General features: G+C 36.8%; 5 protein-coding genes across 7 annotated transcripts; 2 read left to right on the top strand and 3 right to left on the bottom strand.

The window, feature by feature from the left end:
- The first annotated feature begins 1,404 nt into the window (after positions 1-1,404).
- LOC110851851 (ras-related protein Rab-1A) lies at positions 1,405-4,080 on the top strand. 2 transcript variants are annotated; one of them, XM_035853779.1, is made up of 11 exons: positions 1,405-1,700; positions 1,766-1,824; positions 1,904-1,953; positions 2,062-2,239; positions 2,312-2,405; positions 2,474-2,632; positions 2,716-2,788; positions 2,858-2,905; positions 3,009-3,070; positions 3,138-3,351; positions 3,456-4,080. In XM_035853779.1, the coding sequence occupies exons 4-11, from the start codon at positions 2,194-2,196 to the stop codon at positions 3,795-3,797; spliced, it is 1,038 nt and encodes a 345-aa protein (XP_035709672.1). In that variant the 5' UTR covers positions 1,405-1,700; positions 1,766-1,824; positions 1,904-1,953; positions 2,062-2,193; the 3' UTR covers positions 3,798-4,080. The 2 variants fall into 2 exon arrangements, with proteins under 2 accessions (XP_035709672.1, XP_021955459.1); XM_022099767.2 differs by having other exon boundaries at positions 1,405-1,824.
- Positions 4,081-4,219: 139 nt separating this feature from the next.
- On the top strand, positions 4,220-6,181 carry LOC110852073 (ras-related protein RIC1). Its single transcript, XM_022100046.2, has 8 exons — positions 4,220-4,435; positions 4,528-4,618; positions 4,726-4,872; positions 4,950-5,022; positions 5,093-5,188; positions 5,262-5,275; positions 5,412-5,625; positions 5,694-6,181. Exons 1-8 carry the CDS (start codon positions 4,390-4,392, stop codon positions 5,985-5,987), a joined length of 975 nt encoding a protein of 324 aa, XP_021955738.2. The 5' UTR covers positions 4,220-4,389; the 3' UTR covers positions 5,988-6,181.
- LOC118436218 lies at positions 5,994-13,107 on the bottom strand. Of its 2 annotated transcripts, none has more exons than XM_035853780.1 (4): positions 12,704-13,107; positions 8,280-8,790; positions 8,108-8,184; positions 5,994-7,875 (listed from the first exon to the last, which is right to left on the bottom strand). In XM_035853780.1, the coding sequence occupies exons 2-4, from the start codon at positions 8,722-8,724 to the stop codon at positions 7,636-7,638; spliced, it is 762 nt and encodes a 253-aa protein (XP_035709673.1). In that variant the 5' UTR covers positions 8,725-8,790; positions 12,704-13,107; the 3' UTR covers positions 5,994-7,635. The 2 variants fall into 2 exon arrangements, with proteins under 2 accessions (XP_035709673.1, XP_035709674.1); XM_035853781.1 differs by having other exon boundaries at positions 5,994-7,794.
- A 191-nt stretch (positions 13,108-13,298) lies between these two features.
- Positions 13,299-15,761, bottom strand: LOC110852342. The gene is made up of 3 exons (XM_022100382.2): positions 14,524-15,761; positions 14,351-14,422; positions 13,299-14,282 (listed from the first exon to the last, which is right to left on the bottom strand). Exons 1-3 carry the CDS (start codon positions 14,588-14,590, stop codon positions 13,834-13,836), a joined length of 588 nt encoding a protein of 195 aa, XP_021956074.1. The 5' UTR covers positions 14,591-15,761; the 3' UTR covers positions 13,299-13,833.
- A 94-nt stretch (positions 15,762-15,855) lies between these two features.
- On the bottom strand, positions 15,856-22,445 carry LOC110851775 (glucose dehydrogenase [FAD, quinone]). The gene is made up of 13 exons (XM_022099669.2): positions 21,863-22,445; positions 21,224-21,426; positions 20,195-20,381; positions 19,165-19,299; positions 18,933-19,054; positions 18,684-18,857; positions 17,920-18,037; positions 17,475-17,852; positions 17,255-17,376; positions 17,132-17,164; positions 16,992-17,065; positions 16,847-16,919; positions 15,856-16,677 (listed from the first exon to the last, which is right to left on the bottom strand). The coding sequence occupies exons 1-13, from the start codon at positions 22,026-22,028 to the stop codon at positions 16,552-16,554; spliced, it is 1,911 nt and encodes a 636-aa protein (XP_021955361.1). The 5' UTR covers positions 22,029-22,445; the 3' UTR covers positions 15,856-16,551.
- Between the last annotated feature and the right edge of the window lie 55 nt (positions 22,446-22,500).

Genomic DNA, 22,500 nt, shown 5'->3' with positions numbered 1-22,500 from the left:
CAAGGTTGCAATCGCATTCGGTACAATTATTGCACTGACGATGTGTCCTAATGAAAGTTTGAGCTACGTATATCTTAATCTAACAGTATTCAGTGAACTTCTAACTATTGGTAAAACATTTACTGATTTTAGAGTTTACTATATGATCCATTTCATGACACTATTTGGGGGTGAGCTGCACCGTCCCCTCCACCTTCGTCACACGTTCAAAGCATAAAATTATGCGTCCTTCTGGTCTGGACACCTGAAATGATTAATTACTTTGCTTGCACTATTCAAAAAAGTGTTCCAAGTTACGAGAAATCAGTCTTAAGCTGCATTCGTATATTAATTCTAGTCTATTATTGGCTAGGATATACATAAATTAGTTCTGCATGGTGCAATTTATCGTCAATTCTGGTTGGCAGCTCTTTGTTTCTTTGTTCCCGGAGGAACCATCCAATTTATCTCCATCCCATCCTTTGTAAGTAGAGAGCAATTAGTCACCCCATCGCGAAAAGGGAAAAAATACTAAAGCAGTTTGATCCAGTGCTGCAAACACTTTATGACACAATTTACTTAACCTACTATCAATTATGTAAGTAAGTGCGAAGTAAATATAAAGGCATGCGCATTTTGTAGAACGTGATGATTTGCAAAGTCCAACCACCAATTATCTGTCTCTGTAAATACTTGCAGCGAAAATTTTCAATATTTTTATCAGTCATCATTCCAGAAAACTATTGCTTTGCTTCAATCATCGCGTCTCTTCTTTAATATGGATGACAATTCTTCATCGTTTCCTGCATATAAATACGTTTTCTGGCCGTCTCTGCAGTCACTCTTCAAAGTGTTCAAGTACATGCATAAGTGAATACGTGCATACTGATATGTACAAAAAGATAGAAGATGGTTTACAAAATTGCCTTCTCTCTGTCTATATATTTTTCAATTACGAGGAATTTGTGAAACAGGAAAAATAAATCCAGAGCGCAAATACTCTTATCAATTTCATACGCAAACCCTCCTCATCCTCCCTCGCACCACTCGATTCTGTCAGTCATTCCAAAAGTTTTCGTATAAATATATGAATTATATGCTCCTTTTCCTTTGTTAAATGTTGCTTCATCTTTTCTTATTCGTGATGCTCTGGGTTCATGGACAAAGTGCTATTATGCTGTATGCCTACATGATGCTACACGACACGGGGTAAAAAAGACTGATTTTTTTCACCACGTATTATTCCTTCTTCGTGAATTTGTTGAGCATGAGATTTCCATTGCATATTACGTTGCCAATTGGCTTTTGAAGCACTTATGTTATGCCTCGCTAGTGCCACGCTATATACACCGTCCTGTTAAAGTTGCAATGATCTCTAAATGACGATAGCATGAGTGAAACCACAAAATCCCATCACATGCAATACAACCCATGCAACGCAAAGGAAAACACTTGAACTTGCTTGGATTCATCAGATCATTTTATTATTATTATTCCACAGCAGTGCAACACTCAGCACTTCTTGGTTGGGTCTGTTTAAATAATAAACGTTAAAAAATATACACAAATACAAAACAGCCCTTGTACCCTCAACCTCTACCTGTGTACACTTAGCTTACGTCCCGGCCATGTGGCGTAGGAACTTATTAATGCGTGGTTTAAATACTTGCATAGTTTCGACCCGAGGAATTTGTTCATTAGGATTATTCTGTGCAGTGGACGTACGTATCAAAGTCTGACAATGAGTCAACAAAAGTGATGTAGACAAAATAACAGTTTATTTCAGTTCCTTCTTCTGACGATGACATCTGCTTTATCTTGAGAGGAATTTCAAATTACTTCTTGGTATGTGAGACAATTGATTACGTTGTATCTGGTAAATTCAGAAGATGGTCAATAAATATTTATTTTTACTGTATTACAGGTCAGGCCATATTCAGATTGTCACGTTTCTAGTTAATTCCGGGGAAAGTGGTTAGTTAATGATGAAGATTAAAAATCATATAATTTCATTGAGGACTGCTATATGGAAAAATGGAAATATGAAGTTAAACGTGTTTTCTTTTGTGTACCTTAATTTAGCAACTATCAGTGCTGCATCATTCACTAAACGAAGCTCGGACGCCAAGATACAGATTGATACCTAAGCTCTGCACCCAGTGATTTTCCGGGGAAAATTCATGATTTTTTATTCCGTTTACAAATTGTGGAAAAATGACGGACGCTTTTTCGTGCGCCCTATGTTTGGAACTTTATTCTGGTAATGATGATCTTAATCAACCCTCCCAAAAATAATCGCAACAATGAGTAATTATGAATTTTTGAAATTTAGATAACGGAGATGAAGATTATTTCGTTTCGACGGACTGCGGGCATGTTTATCACTTCATGTGTTTGAAACCATCATATGACAACGGATACAATTTGTACGCAAGCATAAAATGTTAAACCACGTATTTATTTGAGTAATCTAAAACTTTATGTATTGTTTTAGCTGTCCAGTGTGCAGAACTGAGCTGAACCTTGACAAACTGAGAAAACTGTATGGCTTAGCTCCCAAGCAAAAAAAGAAGTTCCCATTGCTAAACTTCCAACTTTCTCCGCCACCTTCCGCACCACTCCCATCTCTCACCGATGAGGTCAACAAGGAATTGTAATTATACACCGTTAAACTTATTTTACTTTTAATTTTCAAAATTAAGGTTGATTTACTGAAATTGAAATTACTACTTTTAGTGACTACAAGTTCAAAATTATACTGGTTGGTGACGCAGGCGTTGGGAAATCTAGTCTATTGCAGCGATATTCGGTACTAAATTCTACAATTTATAGCAGTATACATTTTTTAGGCTTTCAATAAGACGAGTGATCTTTACAGGATGACCTGTACAGCGCAAAAGCGGTCACTACAGTCGGATGTGATTGGGTATGTGTAATGCACATTATGCATAAATGCAAATTATTAATAGCATGACATGGCAAACGAATGAAATCTGTACGTGTCGTAACTCCTCTGTTGCTTTATATAGCGCTCAAAGTCCCTCATTGTTGGAGGAAAATTTGTAAATTTAAGCATTTGGGACACAGTGGGGTAGGATACTACATATATTTTGCAGAATTGAGATAAGTCTCTTAATAATAATTCCTGTTTCTTGTAGGCAAGAGCGTCACCGATCTCTGGTCACAAACTATGTCCGAGACGCTCATGGGGCTCTAATCTGCTACGATATTACAAATGAAGACAGTTTCACTGAAATTGAATACTGGTGGAAATTTGTCAAGGATAACGGTTTAAGTGACTGCGCTAGAATATTGGTTGGAACAAAAACTGATTTGGATCAACATAGACAAGTTCCCAAATCATCAGGAAAGGTATAGCACTTAACACATATTTTACGGAGATTTATACCAATGAATAATGTTGTTGAAAATATTATACGTATTAGCATTGCTTGAGACTGTATAATTTCATTTAGGCATTGGCTCAAAAACTCCGAATTCCATTTTTTGAAACGTCAGCAAAGGATTCCTACAATGTCGAAGCTACATTTCGAACTCTGGCCGCAAAAATCTTGGAGACTGACTCATTACTTAAAGAAATTGAATACAGAAGGACGCAACAGGTCGGAACTCTTCGACTGTCAAGAGATCAAACAGCTACCCTTGGACCATTAGAAGGAGTTTGTTCATATAGTTGGCACTGGACAAAGGTTGGGGTGGTCGGAGCAGCAAAAGGGATCAGAAATGGATGGAATGCTATCACGCTTTCAGAGTCTTCTTCTTCCTCCTCTTCACGGAATAGATCAAATAATAGTTAATTGTTTAAGAAGATTATACAAAATACACAATACAACAAACTTTCCAATTTAGGATACGAAAAAAAATAATTTAAAAATAACGCATAATAATAAAGTTACCGAATGACTGCATGTATGAGGTACGCAAAGATTTTCTGTGTGTACAAGACACGTCTATATAAATACGCAAATATGTTCCTGGAAAGAACGCTTGTAATATTATTTAAGCAACTACCAGTATTTACTTTGATACTAAGGTTTTGTAGATTTGTACTTTTATTAAATACATCCGATTCCAATGTAATTCCGTCATGATGAAGAATAATTTCTTTGTTCCACATATCTACATACTCGTACATCACGTTGCTTCCGTTAATCTTCAGTCGATGTCTGGCAAATTAAAATGCTCATCTGCAATGCAGCTAAGCTTGATCAGCATTTGTACTCCCACCCGATCATTTATTTAACAGATCACAATAATGTTTTATGTGATAGTTATAGTTGAGGGTTGACCTGACATAAAAATTTCCTTGTAATTTGATTTTGTTCTTTGTTTTTCTTTTAAAAAATCTGCATTTTAAATTATTGAATAGTGGTTGCACTATTTAACAGCATGGATGAGCCACTTGTGTGCCCACTGTGCTTATTTTATGAGCCAGGTATACATTCGTCGTATATAATATTTATTCATACTCTACTAATTAGGATTCTAATTAACTAATTCAATTTATTTTTGTTGACCACCATCAAGAGGTTTTTGGGGATTACTTCGTAGTTGCCAAATGTGGACATCTCTTTCATAATCAATGCATTATGAAAATCCTGGCAAGAAAAATTTATCAGTAAGCAAATAATTATAATTACTAAGTATTATCGTTTATAATACGACACAGAAATTAAAATAATTATTAATGGTGAAATTGTGTCTTTAACAAAAAAAACAATTAAGATGTCCTCTGAGCTGCAAGTTCCCGATAGAACCAGATAATTTACAACGCGTGTATGGGGTCAGTCCTAGCTCGTTGCCAAGTTCAAGAAGAGCTTCAGATGTGGATTTACCCTCAGTCTTCAGTAATCCCAACGGAATTCCCAACGTGTAAAGATTCTTCATCATCAGCGATTGACATATGTAGAATACTCTGACTTTTTGTGAACCTTTGTGTTTGATTTCAGAGATCATACTTTTAAAGTAGCCCTTCTTGGACAGCCAGGAGTAGGCAAGACTTGCATTATTCGACGATTTGCTGTAAGCCATAAAAATTATTACCACAGTAAATGGCATTAACTTGCGACGTAATATGTAATTTACGGTCAAGGACAATTCATACAACGAAAATGTAAGCTTAACTCCAGGACTTGATTTGGTGAGAAAATTAGTGAATATCGGAGGAACGGTCTCTCAATTGATTGTGGTAAGCGCAGTACAGACATATGTATTTACACTGTATCTTTAATTATTATATCTAAAAATTTCTCTAATCATAGTGGGATACGGCTGGGTAAGACATTTAACGCATATACATATATGCACACACAATGTATCACTTTAGATTATGCCGAACTTTCGAACGAAGATTTCTTCGTAAGAGAGGAATTATTAAACAGTTTAGAAATCTAATTTTCTTCCGTGTGAAGCCAGGAAACCTACCGCTCGATTATACCGGCGTGTGTGCGAGGGGTTCAGGGGATCATGTTTGTGTACGATATAACGTCAATTGAATCATTCGAGGCTATATCAAATTGGATGGAGTTTGCCAATAAAAATGGGCCACCAAACTGTGTCAAAGTTCTCGTCGGGAACAAATGTGACCAGGAGAACAATCGAGTGGTGGATTATCGTTGTGGGAAAGTGAGACTAGTAAAATCGTAGTTTCTCTGAAAACCGCTCGTGTACCCACTCACCAAGAATTTGTGTAGGTAATGGCAGACGTCATGAAGACTTCATTTTTCGAAACCTCTGCAAAGGATACATCAAACGTGGAAAACGTATTCCGCGCCATCACAGCAAAAATATTGGAGGAGGAATGGATGCTTCCGAACGACAACGCCTGGCAGCAAAATTCCATTTGCTTGCACGATTATCAGGACAATTTCGACTTTACCAACTCGAAAACCAATATCCGGATTGGTTCAAGACGACAGTCCAATAATAATGATGGACGTCAACGCCAAACCGACGGATGTTTTGGGAGAAAGCTTTGCCTAATTTAATAACCATTTGTTGACATTTCTTTAATTCCCCATTGCATTTTGGCCGTAATTACATATATTCGTGCTTATCGTAACCTACATACGGCATATTACATACGGAATTCAATGTCTGATTCATTTATTGGATTCTATTTTGATAAGTTTTTGTGATTTAAAGCACAAAATAAATCATTTTAGACTAAAATCACAAACGATTTGATAATATATTTTGGTTCTACTTTATTAGCATACATATGCAACTGAGGATGAGGTGCTAAAATTTAGCTACTGCTAATCCTACTCGTTGTCAGTTTCGCATGGAGTTATTTATAAATATATGTAGTTATACTATACATGGTGTGTATTTACATAAGTGCAATTTTCCATTACTAACAGATTTGACCTGATAATTACAATTTATACTATTTCTAATTTTAGGGTACATGCATATGTAGAGAAAAACGACTGTGGTCAGTTCATTGAGGTGTCTCATTTGCAAATTATGGTTATGCAATTTAGAATTTTAAAATATCATCGACTGCTCCACGACAGGTCATGATTAAGGGCATATTTTATCTACTTGAAAGCTTTGAGTGCTCAGTAATGTAGTTACACGTTGGTGTAAATCAGGAGAGTCGAGCTGACTCTTCAAATTTTAAATTGTGTTATCCCTGACCCCTGCTGGATACTGAATACAGAAAAAATTATAAATGTTGGATAATTCTCTCAGAATATTTATGGGGACCATAATCAGGATTTTTCAGGTAATACCAAAATGGGCTGACCGCACAATAGTTAGTTTGCTCTGCATGTTTAAATATTATGTACATAACTGAGAAATAGGTCATGCTTTAACTAAATCCTGTCTAATTCCCGAGTTCGTATCAATGAAAGGTATTTCATAGTAGGTACGTACAATATGTATCGGCTATTAAGAGTCATAATTTAAGACTGACATCCGAATATTCTTCAAAAAATTCTTCAAAAAATTCAAAAAATTAGATTATCAGAATGTGAACAAAACTGTAAACTATTTTATTTACACTAATAAGAATTGTGCAAAATTAAAAATTCTACAACTGAGTGTTTGTTGTAAAATTGTCTTTCGTCGAATTTTCATTCCCAGAGGACGGTTCAATTCTAAGATAAACCTAAACCATACGATCATGCTCAGGATTATTTAGTCCCTATAAATGTACATGTACTCGTGTTTGACACTTTAATCACATAGCATGTGACACAAATAGATTTCTGTAATTAATCCTCGAGCACATAACGTGTACAACATCAATTAAGTCATTAATTAGCTCAACTGGCCCAGAACTGCCAATAATTTAATCCACTCCTCTCGGAAACGACGTAAATGAGATTTCTATTCAAAACAAAACCTGGAATTGGATGGCTTCACGTATGCAGAATAAGATTATTTATGACCTTCCCACTCATAAGTCCAGCCACCCGAGTGTAATTTCTGAGTGGGAGCTGTTAGTGTAAGTCAAGTAATGTACAGGAGATATATTTCGTGGGGTAGAGAGCTGAGGGTAAATTAGATCAGACAATTGGAAGGGAAGAATGAGGAGGTAATGGGCTGTACCTACCTATTTACGTAGGTAAGTGGGAAGGCCAATTAAGTACTAATTTACTGCTGCTGTGTTTTATCTCTGAGAATTTACTTTCCCCACCGAAGTCTCATTATGGGTCTGGAGAAACGGGAGCCCAGGGGGAAACTTTCTCCAGAGGAGGCGTACGAAACGCGTCGTCGGGCCGTGTAGTCGCCGTTCATCAAGGAATCTCCACTTCCGTCCCCACCACCACCGCTGCTGCCGTGCTGCAAAATGGGATAAAACCGTGAGAAGAAGCTCAATGCTTTTTTCTGCCGAGGAGGAGGATGTGGGTTAGGTATGGCGAACTGGAACAAAAAGTGAGCAATAGTTGCAGTCAGAAATTAAAAAATTTGAATTACAAGATATGCCCAGGATGCTCTGAGTGGTGGCTATGCATCAATCAACTACTACTTATACAGCGAACACATGCATTGTTTACAACAAAGCGTTTCTAAAATTTTGGCATTTTTATTTTCTAAAACAAAGGCATGAACGATGCACGCAAAACATACAGATCAAGGAGAATTGGAAACTGACCTTCCATGAGACAGTGGCTGCTCTATTGCTGATTGGCCTCAACCTCAGAAGTGGACCAAAATGCATCCGTTCAAGCGCTATTACATAAGAATTTAAATTTTGGAGTAATTAATTACTTTACTTATCCGGTTAAGACAAAATTCATCATGCCCAAGAAACTTTGTTTGTTTACCTCTACTTAGCCGATTATACTGACGACTGGCGGAATTTAATTGATCATTCCTTTGCTCGTCTTGGGATCGAAGCATCCTCATGTTCAATAGTTCCCCTGTTTCCAAGTTTTGCTCGTGATGATATACTTCCAGGTCATCTTCTTTCTCAATACTTATTTCCTGTTCATGGCTTTGTGTCCTTGTTTTAGGGTCAGAAGTTATCGTTGGGTTTAATTCCGTTGACGCCACGAGAGGAGCCAACAGCAGCATCGTTAAATGAAGCATGCAAAATATTTTATATTTGTCGAATAGCATGGCGATGATAAGTCTGCCGCCTCCCACGCCCACGGATCCCGCAGCTCGTCTTTTTGACTCGGTGGATGGCTTTGAGCTATTTTGCTCCCAACATGACGTTGTTGGCGGTGCAATGGTTTCTGGTTTCCGTGTCCAGCCTGCTATGGTCATTCTTGATGTTTTACCAAACCACCCGTTGGGAGCTAATTGTTGCGGAATTGTTATTTATAGGTGAATCTGAAAAACAAAGATAAAAGAGAATTGCTCATTAGTGCACTCAGCGTCGTCGTCTCAGATCTATTTTTAATGCTACCCAGCTTTGACTCCCCACCCAACGGACCACTGAGGATCAGACTAAATGCTTGTGATGATAAATTAAATTACGAGTACCCGAATAAAAAATATAGTATTAGAACACTCGATATGTATGTACGAAAGCGTCGTTTTAATAGACCATTCTCCATTAACCGAGCAGCGTCTCACTTTCTGTTTCAGACACCAATAAGAGCCAACAGCTAACCGAGGCACAAGTATGCACGTTTGTTCACTAATGGAAGTGATACATAAGAGCTACAAATACATGTGCTGTTAAAGACATTAAAGGACAAATGATGCAAACGTCACATAAGGGGTTCAAGCTTATTTGTGACATCAATTACTCGAGTAATTCATCATGAACTGCGCCCACGCCTGATATTCCGACACAGGCGATTCCATTACGAATAAAGTATTATTGACTGTTTCTCTTGAATTGGATTGAATAATAAATCGGATAATAAATTGTCCGTAATTCAATCCGACGTGCTACAATTGTGATGAGATGAGATGTAATGTATACGATGATGATGTGAACCTACAGGAGTTTTAGTGAGGACAGGATTGGATAGTGTTGGACATAATAAGCAACTGGTAATTTATTTTTCTATCAATAATATTACCATGAAGGCGTGCGGAATGACAGTCAATGAGAAAAATGAATGGAATATTCGCATTCTTAAATCAAATCTCAAAATAAAACTCGTAACCTAGAAGAATATCACCTGTACTTCCGTGGACCAAAAGTTTGAGTCAAAAATCAGTTGCAATGCTGGCATATGTATTTATTACGTGACGTCACTATCATCGTCATTGTTCTATTTTGAACGTATTTATTAACTATTCATATTATAGCGTATGTAAGTTGGGGAAAATATGAACAAAATTCTCTCTATTCTTGTCATGTACTATAACAAACTCCGGGAATGTTAAATATGCATTACATACTATTTTGTAGTAATAAATGAGTGTCACAGAAATAGAAATAAAAAATCAGAAACCCAATCTACGAAAATCTGCATTAGAATACACACTCCCATTCGGGACAAACGGAGATTAGGGAGCAGAGATTTTTGGAAAATCCAATTTACAATATCTGAATTAGCGTCCTGGCGTTTGTGCTGGAGGAGTTCAAGATTGGGAGTACAATCATCAGATAGGCGACAAGGACAACACTCAGACATCGAAATCTCGTTTGCCCCAGATAGCGAATAGTGACACAATATGATGTGAATTAAAGATAAGTTTCCTATTTCGCTCGGCTAATGAGCCCATTCACCACCAACACTTGTTTGAGCACTTTCACCAGTTCCAAACACAACGGGGAAATATTTTCGCCTCCCACAGACCAAGCATCATCGCTCGATCTCACTCGAATCCCAGTCGAATTTTTCATGCCCTGTGACGTACAACTCTCGCAAATGATGTGATGTAGGAATAAATGAAGTGAATCTTTGTCTCATTTTATCTCAGGGGAAACCTAATTCAACAGAAAAAGTACGCTGGGAGATGGTACGCAGAGAACAGAAACTTGACATCAAGTTGAAACTACGAACAATCTTTCAACCTCCACACTCGAGTACAACGCAAAAATCCTTCTTATTCACACAAGTTGACACGAAGATGACATACGACACCGTCATTATTTTACAAATCAGTCTTATCCATCTCGCCAGTTAGTTTGATATATGAGACGAAAATTTCTCATCCGTCTCAGATTTCCCCACCTGGATTCTTAAACTCTTTCCTCACATTTATGCATTAACAGAAGTGAATGAGCAGCAAAGAACTTGAGACAATAATAGTACGGGCCAAATATTTGAATGATACGATGTTTCAAGGACAATTGTAGGCGTCAATTCAATTTTTTTGTCTTCAGAGAATGAAATGGAAAGAAGTGGATATTTAACAGAACAATATGAAGCGATCTTTGATTAGATTTCCTTTCTCACTTAAGAAAAACATATGTCCCAGAATGTATATGATTGCTTCAAGGTTTTAGCCAGGATTTATGGAATCGTCATATCCGCCCATCGTTCGGTCTGCACTTATGAATTTTTCCCTGCTGATTAGTCGTAGGAGGTTAAAATTTGGGCCAAAGTGCAGGTATCCATCAAATTATTAAAAGGCTGCCTGGGACGCAGGCACAAAAATAATTTGTTAAGAATGATGTTAAGGGCTCATTTTTGGACAGAATGGAAAATGGATCGGTAAATATGTGGGGAATGGGTTACTCCACAGAATTACCGTTTTTCATTCTCTCCAAAAATGAACATCATTTTTTAGAAATTCACTGTCCCAGGCACTTAAAGATTTTTCTGATATGTGATTGGGTTTTGAAAATGAAAGTGCCTGGCCCGGGCTACTCGAGGCTGGTCTGGGTTTAAAATACCTAAAGTGCCCTGTATTGCCTGGGACTTGCAACCCATACAGATACGCAATCAAATGTCGTTAAGGAAGGATTTAGCTCGTGAAATTTAAAATTGGTCTCGTCGTATGTAACCTTCTAAAGCTTCCCACCCTCCTACATAATTTTGTAAAGAATTTTCGCAGATTTGTATGGGTGAAAATCCTCTCTGGAGCTCAGAATCGGTGGAGCTAACATATCTTCACTTGCAGAAAATTCGTCAATACGCAGAGTCAATATTTTTATAATTCGATTGGAAATGCTATACTTTCCTTCCTCGGATCAAAACGGAAATTCTTCAATTGGGAGAAACCATACAAAGCATAGAATTAGGCCAATTTTTGAGAAATCGAGTAAAAATTCAGGAGGTGTCTATAACAAAGATTAAATATAAAGCTTATTGGTGCGGCTGCCTTACATTTTAGATGCACAAATCTTAAAAAATACAGAATACATAGTTTTCAACCTTTGATGGTAGGGAATGACTGCTCGCAACAGTTTACAACAATGCCAATATTTATTAAATATCTGCGATACATGGTGCCCTTAAACCCCTGCTCATTCAATTTAAACAGACCATTTAATTCAACATTGCGTGCAATATGTAACACTGAACTATCTTTGTACTGATTTTAAATTATATAAACATTTAAATGAAGTAAGTATTCACTTGTTGTTTCTTAAACCAGAATTTTAACAATTATTACAAGGAATTATAAAAGGTCAACTTTCTACTTTGAATATATGTAGTATCTGTTTTGAGTTTTTAGAAATCTCATTAGCAGAAAGCACAACTCGCTGCTGGTGCATGCGATTTGGTAGGAGTTTGCTTACCCTTCAGGCCAAGATGTTTTACACGATGACGAAATTCTCATTTGCATCTAACGAGTACATAACTCTTACGATAATAATTGGGCGGAATGCAGAAAATGGTGGAACGAAACCTAGACAAGAAATTGAAATGACGGAGAAAGCATAGAGAATGAAAAGAGGAAGAAATTCCCATTCCTCCACTAAGTGAAATGAGACTTCTGTTCAACTTAATTACATCCGTGTGTAATTAACTTGCTACACTTGCGAGATTTGTGCACAAGTTACGTATGTAGACCTTCGTCCACAGTATTGTTATCCATTTATTACTAACGAGCTAAGAAATGAGGACAGGCGTGGAGTGTCAGGGACCTACTGACTCAGGACGAGTTGACAGACAAAACCCATTTGCTTATTAATAATAATACGTAATTATACCAATGAGGCAAGGGTGATCGTTTAATTGATTTCATGAGAAATTATCTCTGAAATTGCTATGATGAGAATTGACAAAGTATAAACTCTGGGTGGTTGTAAAACTCTTAGTGCATTGACTGGATTGAGTTGAGGAGACAGGTACATATGTATAAAAATATGTGAAAGTCTATAAAATTTTACCTGGGCTCCGTGTCGACTGCCAAAGGAAGAAACTAATGTAATGTAATGGATGGAAGGTCGTCAGATTAGGTCACAAATCGAAATAGCTTGGCTGGGGTTCTTTTTATTCTTTCGCTTGTTGCAATTGACCAAGGAGAAAGTTGTTTGGAAACGCGTGTCTTTCCTTGCAACCTAATCTCTCAAAATCCAGGGCAATTTTATTTTATTACAATACCCGGAAAAATCAGCACATCGCAGGGAGCAAGTGTCAACTGGTGGTTCGCGTATGTATGAGTCAAATGCGCCCAGCTCCCAACTTTATACCACGAGAAAAGCAAGCTGGGATTGCACCAGGAGAAAGCAAACTTCACTCAGGATCAGTCAGACGGTGTATCCTTCTACGACGAAAAGTACGACTACGACGACGTGGCTATTGAGATGGACTGTCGGGAACATGAGAATGTGTTGGGAATAAAATGAAACAACATTAATAATAAGTGGCATAAAAGTAAAAACAAGTTCTGCAAAACAAATTCTGATAATTTGCATGGCACCTTACTTATCAACCGGCTGGTGGATGTTGATGCCACAGAGAAATAAAGCCATGTTACAGTAATTCATGCATCTACAATTTTTTGTGTCTTTATTGCATACATAAATGGCCATTACCCTTTGCAAATATATGTATCTACAATTGTGGAACGATATTTTTAATTTGGCTATACATTCATAAGAAGTAAAAGATATAACATTATCAAACTATCTAGATAATTCATATATGTACAATATTTCTTCTAGACATGGTATCCAACAAAAACTGTATTATATAATGTTCAAAATTGATTGTTTTCTACAATACAACTCGGTCATGTAACCGTTCTACATTCTAATCGATAAAAACAAATTAAAACAAATAAAGTAGGGTAAACCATAAAAAAATACTTTTGCATAATTTGACTACGTAGTAATACTATAGACCTTTTTTAATGCATTTTAGAGGTCTAAATCCTTAATCAAAACTACCTTCTGGCTTCTATACGTTGCACACACGACTTTATGCTAAACAATACGATCAGTTTAGAGATTTAAAGCTAAAATCAAATTAGAGCTAGTTCCAAATTGGAATTTCCAATACTGAACTATTTAACGGTTTAATATTGTTGTTGGCCAATTTCTTCTAGCCATGCCTTTAAATACTCATCAACACTTTGGTACAGTGCAGTTAAGGCAGACATTTTAAATTTAATGTCCCTGTGTTTATTATGGCAAATTAAATAGCAAATCTCGATAACCAATTCCAGCAAACCATCATTTGAACAAGTGAGTTTTTCAAAAGTGAAGATCTTATTCCGAAAACGTTTCAGAATAACGCCTTCTTCATTGACCGTTGTGTCCGTGACGGATGTGCACACATTTTTGTAAAGGTCTTCCCTCTTTTTAGGAGCTACTTTAACTCTTCTATTAAAATGTTGAATTTGAGGGTCCAGTGAGCACAGCGTGGGCGTAAGGTCAACACTAGCCCAATCAGACTGATTTGAATCACTGTCACACACACTGGACGTTTCCCAAGAGGACGACAAGCTGGACTTTTCGTATGAAGCTGCAAAATAAAATATTCCAGTTGAATGACTTTGTAAGAACAATTCAGCAGTGTTGTGTGGTTCTTACTATTCCAGAATAATGTCTCTGTTTCTGCTGGCAATGGCAGGAGTAGGTTGGCTTCTTCAGGAGCCATCTCAGCTGAAATCCATCAATTATTTACTATATTTACTGAATTATTTACTGATGTGCATAAAAGAATGATGAAAAATTTATACGTCTTGTAACTTTTAATAACTCACCATTACAATATTTACAGTTGCTATCAGCCCCATTCTCAACGAAATTCTGAACCCCCAAGGCACCCATCAAAATTTTGATATGAAATAAGCAAAACTTGTGGACAAGGGTGAAACAGTAAAAAATTAGTTTGATTACTGAGACAAAAAAGTTTAACCCTAGTCGCAATCGGTTGTTTCATTTAATTTCATTTAATCACCCGCCTTTCATTGACCATTAAAATTCTCATTTCATAGTGCTTACTATTTACTTAGCACACAAAAGCTATATTTACATAATAATAAGGCTAGAATAAGAATACAAAGACATTGAAATCATCAGAATTTTAAAAATCATGCAAATTACCGAAATGTAGCTTCCGTAACCCTGCCTAGAAAAATTGCATGCAAACTTAAATAATCTGAATACGCATATGTTACGCAGACTGGGGTCAAAATGTAAATTTGCAATTCGTATTTGTCGCAATATAATTCATAGTTTGACCCTCATGTTAGTCTGACCTACTTAATAAAATTTTGATGAACAAAGCCATATTTCAGTAGAATTGACGGTTTTCTTTTTCTCGCACCTGCTGGAATGGCACACCTGTGATTTAATCATGATTTAGCACTAATTAATAGTGACGCGAGGAGGTATGCACGTACATACATGTGCATTGTAAAAAAATCTCCATGCGTAAATATCATGTACTATATCGTATTTTTGAAAACATACGTCAACAGAAATTAAACGGAAAGTTTGGGACAAGAAATAATTAAAAAGTTTTCCAATCAAGGTGTCCAACTTTGATAACAAAGTTGTATATCAAAGATCGTTTTGGATTGGAAAAATAAATACAAATAAATAAATTATGGTAAGATAAATGACGCACAACTTATTTTCATTATCCATCTGCTACCTAAATACAATGTGAGCAATTCAAGTGTCTGCAACTCTGAACCCATATTTGAGTTTTTGGGACGAATATTCATAGTATATAAGTACGCCTCATAAATTGAACAACCAAGCCACGCTCTTTGACCACCGCAAATTGAGCACATTCACCAACCAAATGTTCATATGCATCACAATTCTGTAGTCGAATTGACTTTGTTTCTTCTTAATAAATGGAATGGATACAGTTGTGAAGCATAGACTGGTTTGCAGATTCGTTTCAATGTACATCCATGTCATTATGATTCATGCATTTTTACCGTATGTCTCAAATTCCCACTCTGAATGGATCTTTCGATAGCTCTGATAGATTAATTTCCCTAAGATTATCATTTTTGCTATAAAATGATAAAATGAGTAGATTTTTGCAGTTGTGGGTTGACGAACGACATTGCGTGTTTATAGTATTGTCATTAATAACATTTATTTTGAGTTTGACACACGTCATCAAATCATAATCACATTTTGAACTTAAGTATATACTGTTTACGTATATCTATACTGTTTTATCGGAACACACATGAAACTAGCACGAAGGGATATTATATACGCAGTTAAAGTTAAGGCACACGAAGCATTCGATCTTGGCAAACAAACAAAAAGATCAAACAAAAGGTCAGGTCAATTGATCAGTCGCAGCCCTTTTCTATGATTTATCATTTATACATCGCCGAATCCATCCACATCCACATCCACGTATTGTATAATATACAGGCATTCAATTGACACATCCATTCAATAGTCAGTCATGATTCATGAATAACATAGTCAGTTCAGCTCTCATACATTCAGGCCTATACGCTAGTTTTAAATAATATTGACTATTATTTGTCGTTGCGAGTAAACACGCACAATTAAAATACCACTACAGATATATGAACTACCTACTGAAGTTGCGTAATATTTACAAGTTAAATTGTACAGTCTGGGATTCGGGATTTAGTAGAATTTTTATGAAATTATAACCAAAAACAACACCATCAACCAACAGAATAGTCAACAACGAAACGAATTATACGAGTGGAACTTTTCCATTTTCTAAAATTGTCGATTAACTAGAAGAGTTATTTAGTTGGATGTAAGAAAATGAAAGATGATTAAATTTGATTGTCTTCATCATTTTCGTCATCCGTCGTCGTACTCGAAATTTGCTCCCGTTCTTTCTGCTTCCAATGATCTTTGATAAACTCGGAAGCTAAAGATCCCAACATTTGGCACGTACACTGAAATATTAAATAAATAAGAATGAAATGTATTCACTTTACAAATTTTTGAAATATTAAACAAATCCTCCTCCTCTCGTATGTATTGCATTTTTCGTCATCACTTAAACATATTTCCGAACAACTAGCACCACAGGGATAAATGCATGACACCAAATTATTTATTTACCTGATTCACGGAAACTTCTCGTTCTTGGAGAACAGAACCGTCTATCACACGAAGTCCCTTCGTCCCAAAAACTCTAAAAATATTTAAAACAAACCTCAATTAGATAATTATTTTTTTTTAGAAAATTCAACTGATTCATATTTACCTTAAGAAAGAGTCCACCACTGCATCAGGGTCATTGGTGTCCCTTCCAGCGGGGGCAGTGGCACAATATTTATACTGAAATCGCAAAACACAACGTTTTTAGCTCCCCACGTGGAGAAATAAATTATGTATAATATTTACCGCAGTGGCAGTCGTATGCCTTCCGAGGCACTCCTGAAAATTTGGTCAATATAATCATATTTGTAATCCTTGGTTTGATTGATTTATCATATTCGTATCGAAGCAAATATATGATCATCTCACCCAATAAGCGTCACTTTTAAATGGCAATTTTTCACATCCTGGGAACGGAATTGGTAAAATCTTTCCATTCAATTCTTTAAAGGTTTTGGTATCTTCCACCATCTTCACTGCAAACTTTATGCCTAAAAAATAAGACGAATCCCAAATTAGAACAGACAGATCACTCCAAATTTAATAGTTTACTCCGTGCAAGTCAATATTGATTCTCTTTTCCACCCACCTTCCACTAGGAGGTCAACATCTCTTTGATCTTGCAAGTACTTTGGATCCAACAAGGGCGCACTATGTGGGTCAGCATCCTTCAGCCGCAGCGTCCCCAGTGCAGATGGTTTGGGGAGGGTGACCAGCTGGAAGAAATTGTCCTGTCCTTGCCACATTTTGTAGTATGTTCTTAAAATCTCTGTCTTTGTGTTGATTGCAATTCCCATGTCTCGCTCAAAAGCCTCGTCCGTAGAGTGGGCCAAGATGTAGGTGAAGATGTCGGGATGCTTGTAGCCTTCACGCTTGGCCTTAGTGCTTCGGAAAGTGTAAGTTCCCTCCAGTCGCGTGGATGAGAAAGGTCCCTTGCCCATGATAAAGTATTCCGCCAGAGTGGTTGCTGCAATTGGTACATTGGAGTTAGGAACGTATTGTCACTGATGAAACTTGACACAAGTCTGAATTACCCGTCAAATCTCGTGGCATGAGGAAGGACTTCCCTTCGTCCACAAAAAACGGACCCACTAAAGCTCCATATTTATCTTGGAGGTTCTCCCCCACAGGAAGGTCAAGAATTGGTTTGATCTATTTTGGTTTAAATAAGTCAAGCCGAATAAATAATAAATAAATTACGCCAGCATCACTGAAGATAAAGTGAGATTTAAATGTTAGTCCAAAGAATAATTTTCAAAGCACTACTTTTACCAGAAAAAATACGATATTAACGGCTTCAATTATTCTGATTAGCTTGCAAATATATTTAACTAATTGAAGGCGAATCCATATTTTCTTTCATAGATAATGTCTTCACAAATCACCATAATTCAGTAAATAATGCATATATGATACTTGAGAGTTGTTAGTGAAAAAGTGCATAGCATAAACACGTGCAGAAAGATTTTTTTTGCTGGTAACCCACAGATTGAGATTAGTGAGCAAAGCCAGCCAACTACAGTCAAAAATCATGTTTTTGCTGTATCGTTAACCAAGTTCAGTCCAACTTGGCTGTCCAAGCCACCAAATTTTGATTTGACTACTGCTACCCAAATTAAATAAGTGGTTATAAGGCTCAAGGTTCCTTAAGTGCAGCGTATCACACGTAATATGGACTGTGGCATACTTTTCTAATTGGCAGAAGGTGAATATGTTCGTTGCTCGTGATGCATTCTTCATCAGTTAAATTCACATTCGTGGCTCAATGTATCGTACAAATGTATGAATAAATACTTACGCCAATCTCTTCCAAATGTTTCTTGGGCCCGATTCCGGAGTGCATCAAAATTCGGGGAGATTGGATTGAGCCTGCACTAAGAATCACTTCCTTGGTTGCTTTTGCAACATATGTCTCACCGTGCCTCTCGTATTCCACGCCAAAAGCACGATTCTCTTGTCCAGCAAAGAGAACCTGCATACAAAAGTTATTATTACAGCCTTGTTAACTACATTTTAGATTAACTAGACGATTAACTAAATCATTTACCTTTTTGACGAAGGCATATTTCCGAACAGTAAGTGTCGGTCGATTAAGGATTGGTTGAATAAATCCATGATAAGCATCAAATCTTGCCCCGTTCTTTTGGTGAAAGTCCATAGGAGCAAAACCTGCATGAACAGATCAGATAAGCACATGCGTTCACATATTACATATAAAGAGTAATAGTTGGCATAAAAGACGGACGTCATCAGCGATGTTAACACTGCTGAGTACCCACCTTCGGTTATCGGCCCGTCCATATTTGGATCTCTAACTTTGTAGCCCATCTCTTCGCCAGCCTTCATTACACTTTCAATCACGGGTTGAATATCGCCCTTTTCTATCGTCATTCCGCCTCCAGTTCCGTGATTACCTGAGCGAAGAAATTATTTATTAATTAAAGCATACATGGACCATTCCGCTTAATTTTGTTTCCCAAAGTACAAAAATAAATCCTTGAGAATAAGTTGTTTTTAAGAAATGATTGTCCGTTACACCCAATGATTATGCACTTGAGAAGCAAAAATCTCACTGGAAAAACATTATATCTTACAAATAAATGTACTTTGTAAGTTCTGAGACTAATTATGATGTCTTATTGCGACCTTCATTTCAAAGTAATTTCCTAAAACCTTGGTTCAAAACTACACGTGATTATATCAAACATATTTAAGCATTAAGTTTTTAAAACAAACGCTTCTTTCTGCTTCACAAATTTTAGGTTAGCTTCTATACCTACGTAAAGTAGCATTTGCATTTTTTTAACTTTTAAGCTACGACAAGACAATATATTTAGTGAATGGACATTATGTGGCAAAAAGTTGGAAACAAATTAATTAACACTCGTCTGAAATTACTGCGCAGCACATTCATATGTTAACCCCATCTTCAGCCCTCAAATTTCCCAATTACTACCACCAACTACTGTCAACCACTTAATCCACCTACCACAATTTCTAAACGTATGTCCGTCAAGGCGTCATTTTTTGCAAGCATTTATGAGTAATAAATAAACGCTACTCATAAATACAATGTAATGCATTTTTGATTTTTTTGCTATATCGTTCAAATTTACTATCAGCCCCACAATTAAGCCACACATGAACATTTCGAACTCTTGCAAAAAATCAGGTCATGTTCATATCCTGCCAATGCGGCTCACGGTCACACTTTATGTACATGTCCAAGGCTGTCTCATCCTCTACTTTTTGAATTAATCTGAAAGGTGATGATAATTTATTTAGTAATAAAAATGATGGTTGTCATACTTGGATCAAAATGGCCGTGATAATCTTCGAGCATTTTGTAATGTTTTTGTGCATTCCTTAAACTCCATACTGGATTTCCCGTTCGTTCCGCCATGTCGTCGAAACCTTGGACGCTTCCTCTGATGTAAATCATTCCGTTGATTACACTGGATCCTCCCAAACCTTTTCCAGCCGGCCAGTGAGTCACCTATCAAAATAGTGATCATTACAATTACAAAGAAATTACAATTACAAAGGACGAAGGAAGTTCAAGATCCAAATTGTTTTCCTCTAAACTTGGCACATGGTCCATTTACCTAACACATTTCTGATTAATTATAGGATTCGCAAACACGACACATAAATTCAATGTGATGCATTTTGCTATATTACGGTCAACCGGCGAATTCATTATCATAGTCTATTTTGCATACATGACTCACTCACATGAGTCTCCTATCTATTTGACTTGACACAATGTTAATAAAAAACTATTTAACAAGTAGTGCCAAAAAGTGACCGATACATACGTGTCTTTGCCATCCTCTAATACGTATTCTCGCAGTTATTGCAAATTGTGATGTGTGGAAACAAGGAAGGCAACTGTACCTTCTTGAAACTGAAAGTGCATGCAAGTCTACTTTGCTAATGAACATATCGACTCAATCACGAAATTTTGTTACAAACATCGTACGACGACTATGATGATGTTTTGATTATGTTTATCTGCGGGTCCTTATTCGCCCACTATGAAATCAAAAGTTGATATTGCCTTGCACACAACAACGACGGAATCACATCTCATTATTAGGCATGAAAAATGAGGCAATCCATTTGACTGGTTTGAACTACAACTCGTTTTTGAGGGTTATGTCGACATATTTCAATTCCTTGCACTTCTGCAATTCAATGTAAGCATGTAGGAACACGCCGCAACTATTTGTACGATTGCATCCAAAACAAACGTGTGTAACTAATTCTAGAATCCTCCCTATTGCATGCAACTCGATATTGAAATATGACGTATTTATATTTTTAAAAAAACATTACATTTCCATTCGCAGCAAAGGACGAATTTTGCTGTGGAACCGTTCGGTACTGCCAATCATGATGGAAACGATTTTGATTGTTGAAAAAGACGACGGGGATTTGGACCATCGGGTGATGATTATCGCCTCCAGCTTCCAGTAGCAGAACGTTGTAACTTTCCGATAATCGATTAGCCAGCACGCATCCCGTAGCTCCAGCTCCGACTGTTCAACAAAAAACACATTAACGACATTGTCACATCATGTTAGTGCACGCTTGGACAAGATCCAATTTCCGGGTAAATGATAAACAAGTTGTCTCCCAAAAACATTAGTGGCATAATTGCATTATAAATTTATACGATAAAAAATGCATATCAAGTGGTTGGAAAAGGTCAGCAATTCCAAAGCCGGGATTGATGGAAAAACATTAGGTTACTCCACGTTGCATAATAAGCAAAAATTCACGGGACAAACAAATCTTCAAACTGGCGTCGTGATAAATTAATCAGAACTGTCCAAATATCGAGTACGACGCATTTCATGTTGCATAATACATTTACATGAACAAATTCATGGCTGAGACACAAATCTTCAACCTGACGTCGTGGTAAATACATAATAATCAGAATTGTTCGAATATCGAACACGACGCACTTACCGATAACAAAGTCAAACGTGTCATTTTTATTTTCAAACATCATTTGCATCCTGTCCATCCGAACGTCCATGTAATAATTGAGAAGAAATATGGTGGATAAATTATTTAGGAGAAATTCCAGGATGCCCGTAATAACCCCCGTTCTCGCTCCCGGTGTCAAATTCATCTTAAGCCCTGTCCTATCACAATGGTTGCGCTATGGGTATACGTAATTATTTGATGCTGAACCACACTTCCTTATCCACTCACGATAAATACACAGATTTAAACAGAAATAGAATTTCTTAAAATTGCAATACACTTATTTTCACAGTTTAAAATGGCACACAGAATCACAAACACTGAACTAAATACACTGGATTCGATTTTCTACTCATGAATCATGAGTACCAAGAGGAAATAACTATTCTATTTATTTTGTATCTCATTGGGTCAGAATTTCTGGAGAAATATTCCTGCGATTCGTTGGTGACGACGTGTTAATTATACTTCTGGTGATGTTTCTTAGTACATGGAGTGGCTATCGACAGCCTTCTCTCGAACCTTGTGCACCATATCAAACATTAATGTCAAATAAAGAGATATACCTAAATTCACTTTAGTTTTAACGTTTGATCAAAGGGCGAAGGGAAATCATA

The sequence above is a fragment of the Folsomia candida genome, unplaced genomic scaffold (assembly GCF_002217175.1).
Source record: "Folsomia candida strain VU population unplaced genomic scaffold, ASM221717v1 Fcan01_Sc007, whole genome shotgun sequence".
In the NCBI taxonomy this organism is placed as follows: Eukaryota; Metazoa; Arthropoda; class Collembola; order Entomobryomorpha; family Isotomidae; genus Folsomia; species Folsomia candida.
Note: the sequence above shows the minus strand (reverse complement) of the source record. Positions and strands in the feature narration are given on the sequence as shown.

Bases quoted from the DNA above. Each gene is read 5' to 3' on its own strand.
- LOC110851851 (XM_035853779.1), top strand. From the start codon at position 2,194: ATGACGGACGCTTTTTCGTGCGCCCTATGTTTGGAACTTTATTCTG. The intron at 2,789-2,857 runs GTACTAAATTCT...TGATCTTTACAG, and splicing joins GTCTATTGCAGCGATATTCG to GATGACCTGTACAGCGCAAA. The intron at 2,906-3,008 runs GTATGTGTAATG...TGCTTTATATAG, and splicing joins CTACAGTCGGATGTGATTGG to CGCTCAAAGTCCCTCATTGT.
- LOC110852073 (XM_022100046.2), top strand. From the start codon at position 4,390: ATGGATGAGCCACTTGTGTGCCCACTGTGCTTATTTTATGAGCCAG. The intron at 5,023-5,092 runs GTAAGCCATAAA...TTTACGGTCAAG, and splicing joins GCATTATTCGACGATTTGCT to GACAATTCATACAACGAAAA. The intron at 5,626-5,693 runs GTGAGACTAGTA...GAATTTGTGTAG, and splicing joins TGGATTATCGTTGTGGGAAA to GTAATGGCAGACGTCATGAA.
- LOC118436218 (XM_035853780.1), bottom strand. From the start codon at position 8,724: ATGACCATAGCAGGCTGGACACGGAAACCAGAAACCATTGCACCGCCA. The intron at 8,185-8,279 runs GTAAACAAACAA...CTTATGTAATAG, and splicing joins GTATAATCGGCTAAGTAGAG to CGCTTGAACGGATGCATTTT. The intron at 7,876-8,107 runs GTCAGTTTCCAA...TTTTTGTTCCAG, and splicing joins CAGCCACTGTCTCATGGAAG to TTCGCCATACCTAACCCACA.
- LOC110852342 (XM_022100382.2), bottom strand. From the start codon at position 14,590: ATGGGTGCCTTGGGGGTTCAGAATTTCGTTGAGAATGGGGCTGATAGC. The intron at 14,423-14,523 runs GTGAGTTATTAA...GATGGATTTCAG, and splicing joins CAACTGTAAATATTGTAATG to CTGAGATGGCTCCTGAAGAA. The intron at 14,283-14,350 runs GTAAGAACCACA...TTTATTTTGCAG, and splicing joins AGAGACATTATTCTGGAATA to CTTCATACGAAAAGTCCAGC.
- LOC110851775 (XM_022099669.2), bottom strand. From the start codon at position 22,028: ATGAATTTGACACCGGGAGCGAGAACGGGGGTTATTACGGGCATCCTG. The intron at 17,853-17,919 runs GTAATTCAGACT...TACCAATTGCAG, and splicing joins CATGCCACGAGATTTGACGG to CAACCACTCTGGCGGAATAC. The intron at 16,678-16,846 runs GTAAATAAATAA...TTAATATTTCAG, and splicing joins GAGAAGTTTCCGTGAATCAG to TGTACGTGCCAAATGTTGGG.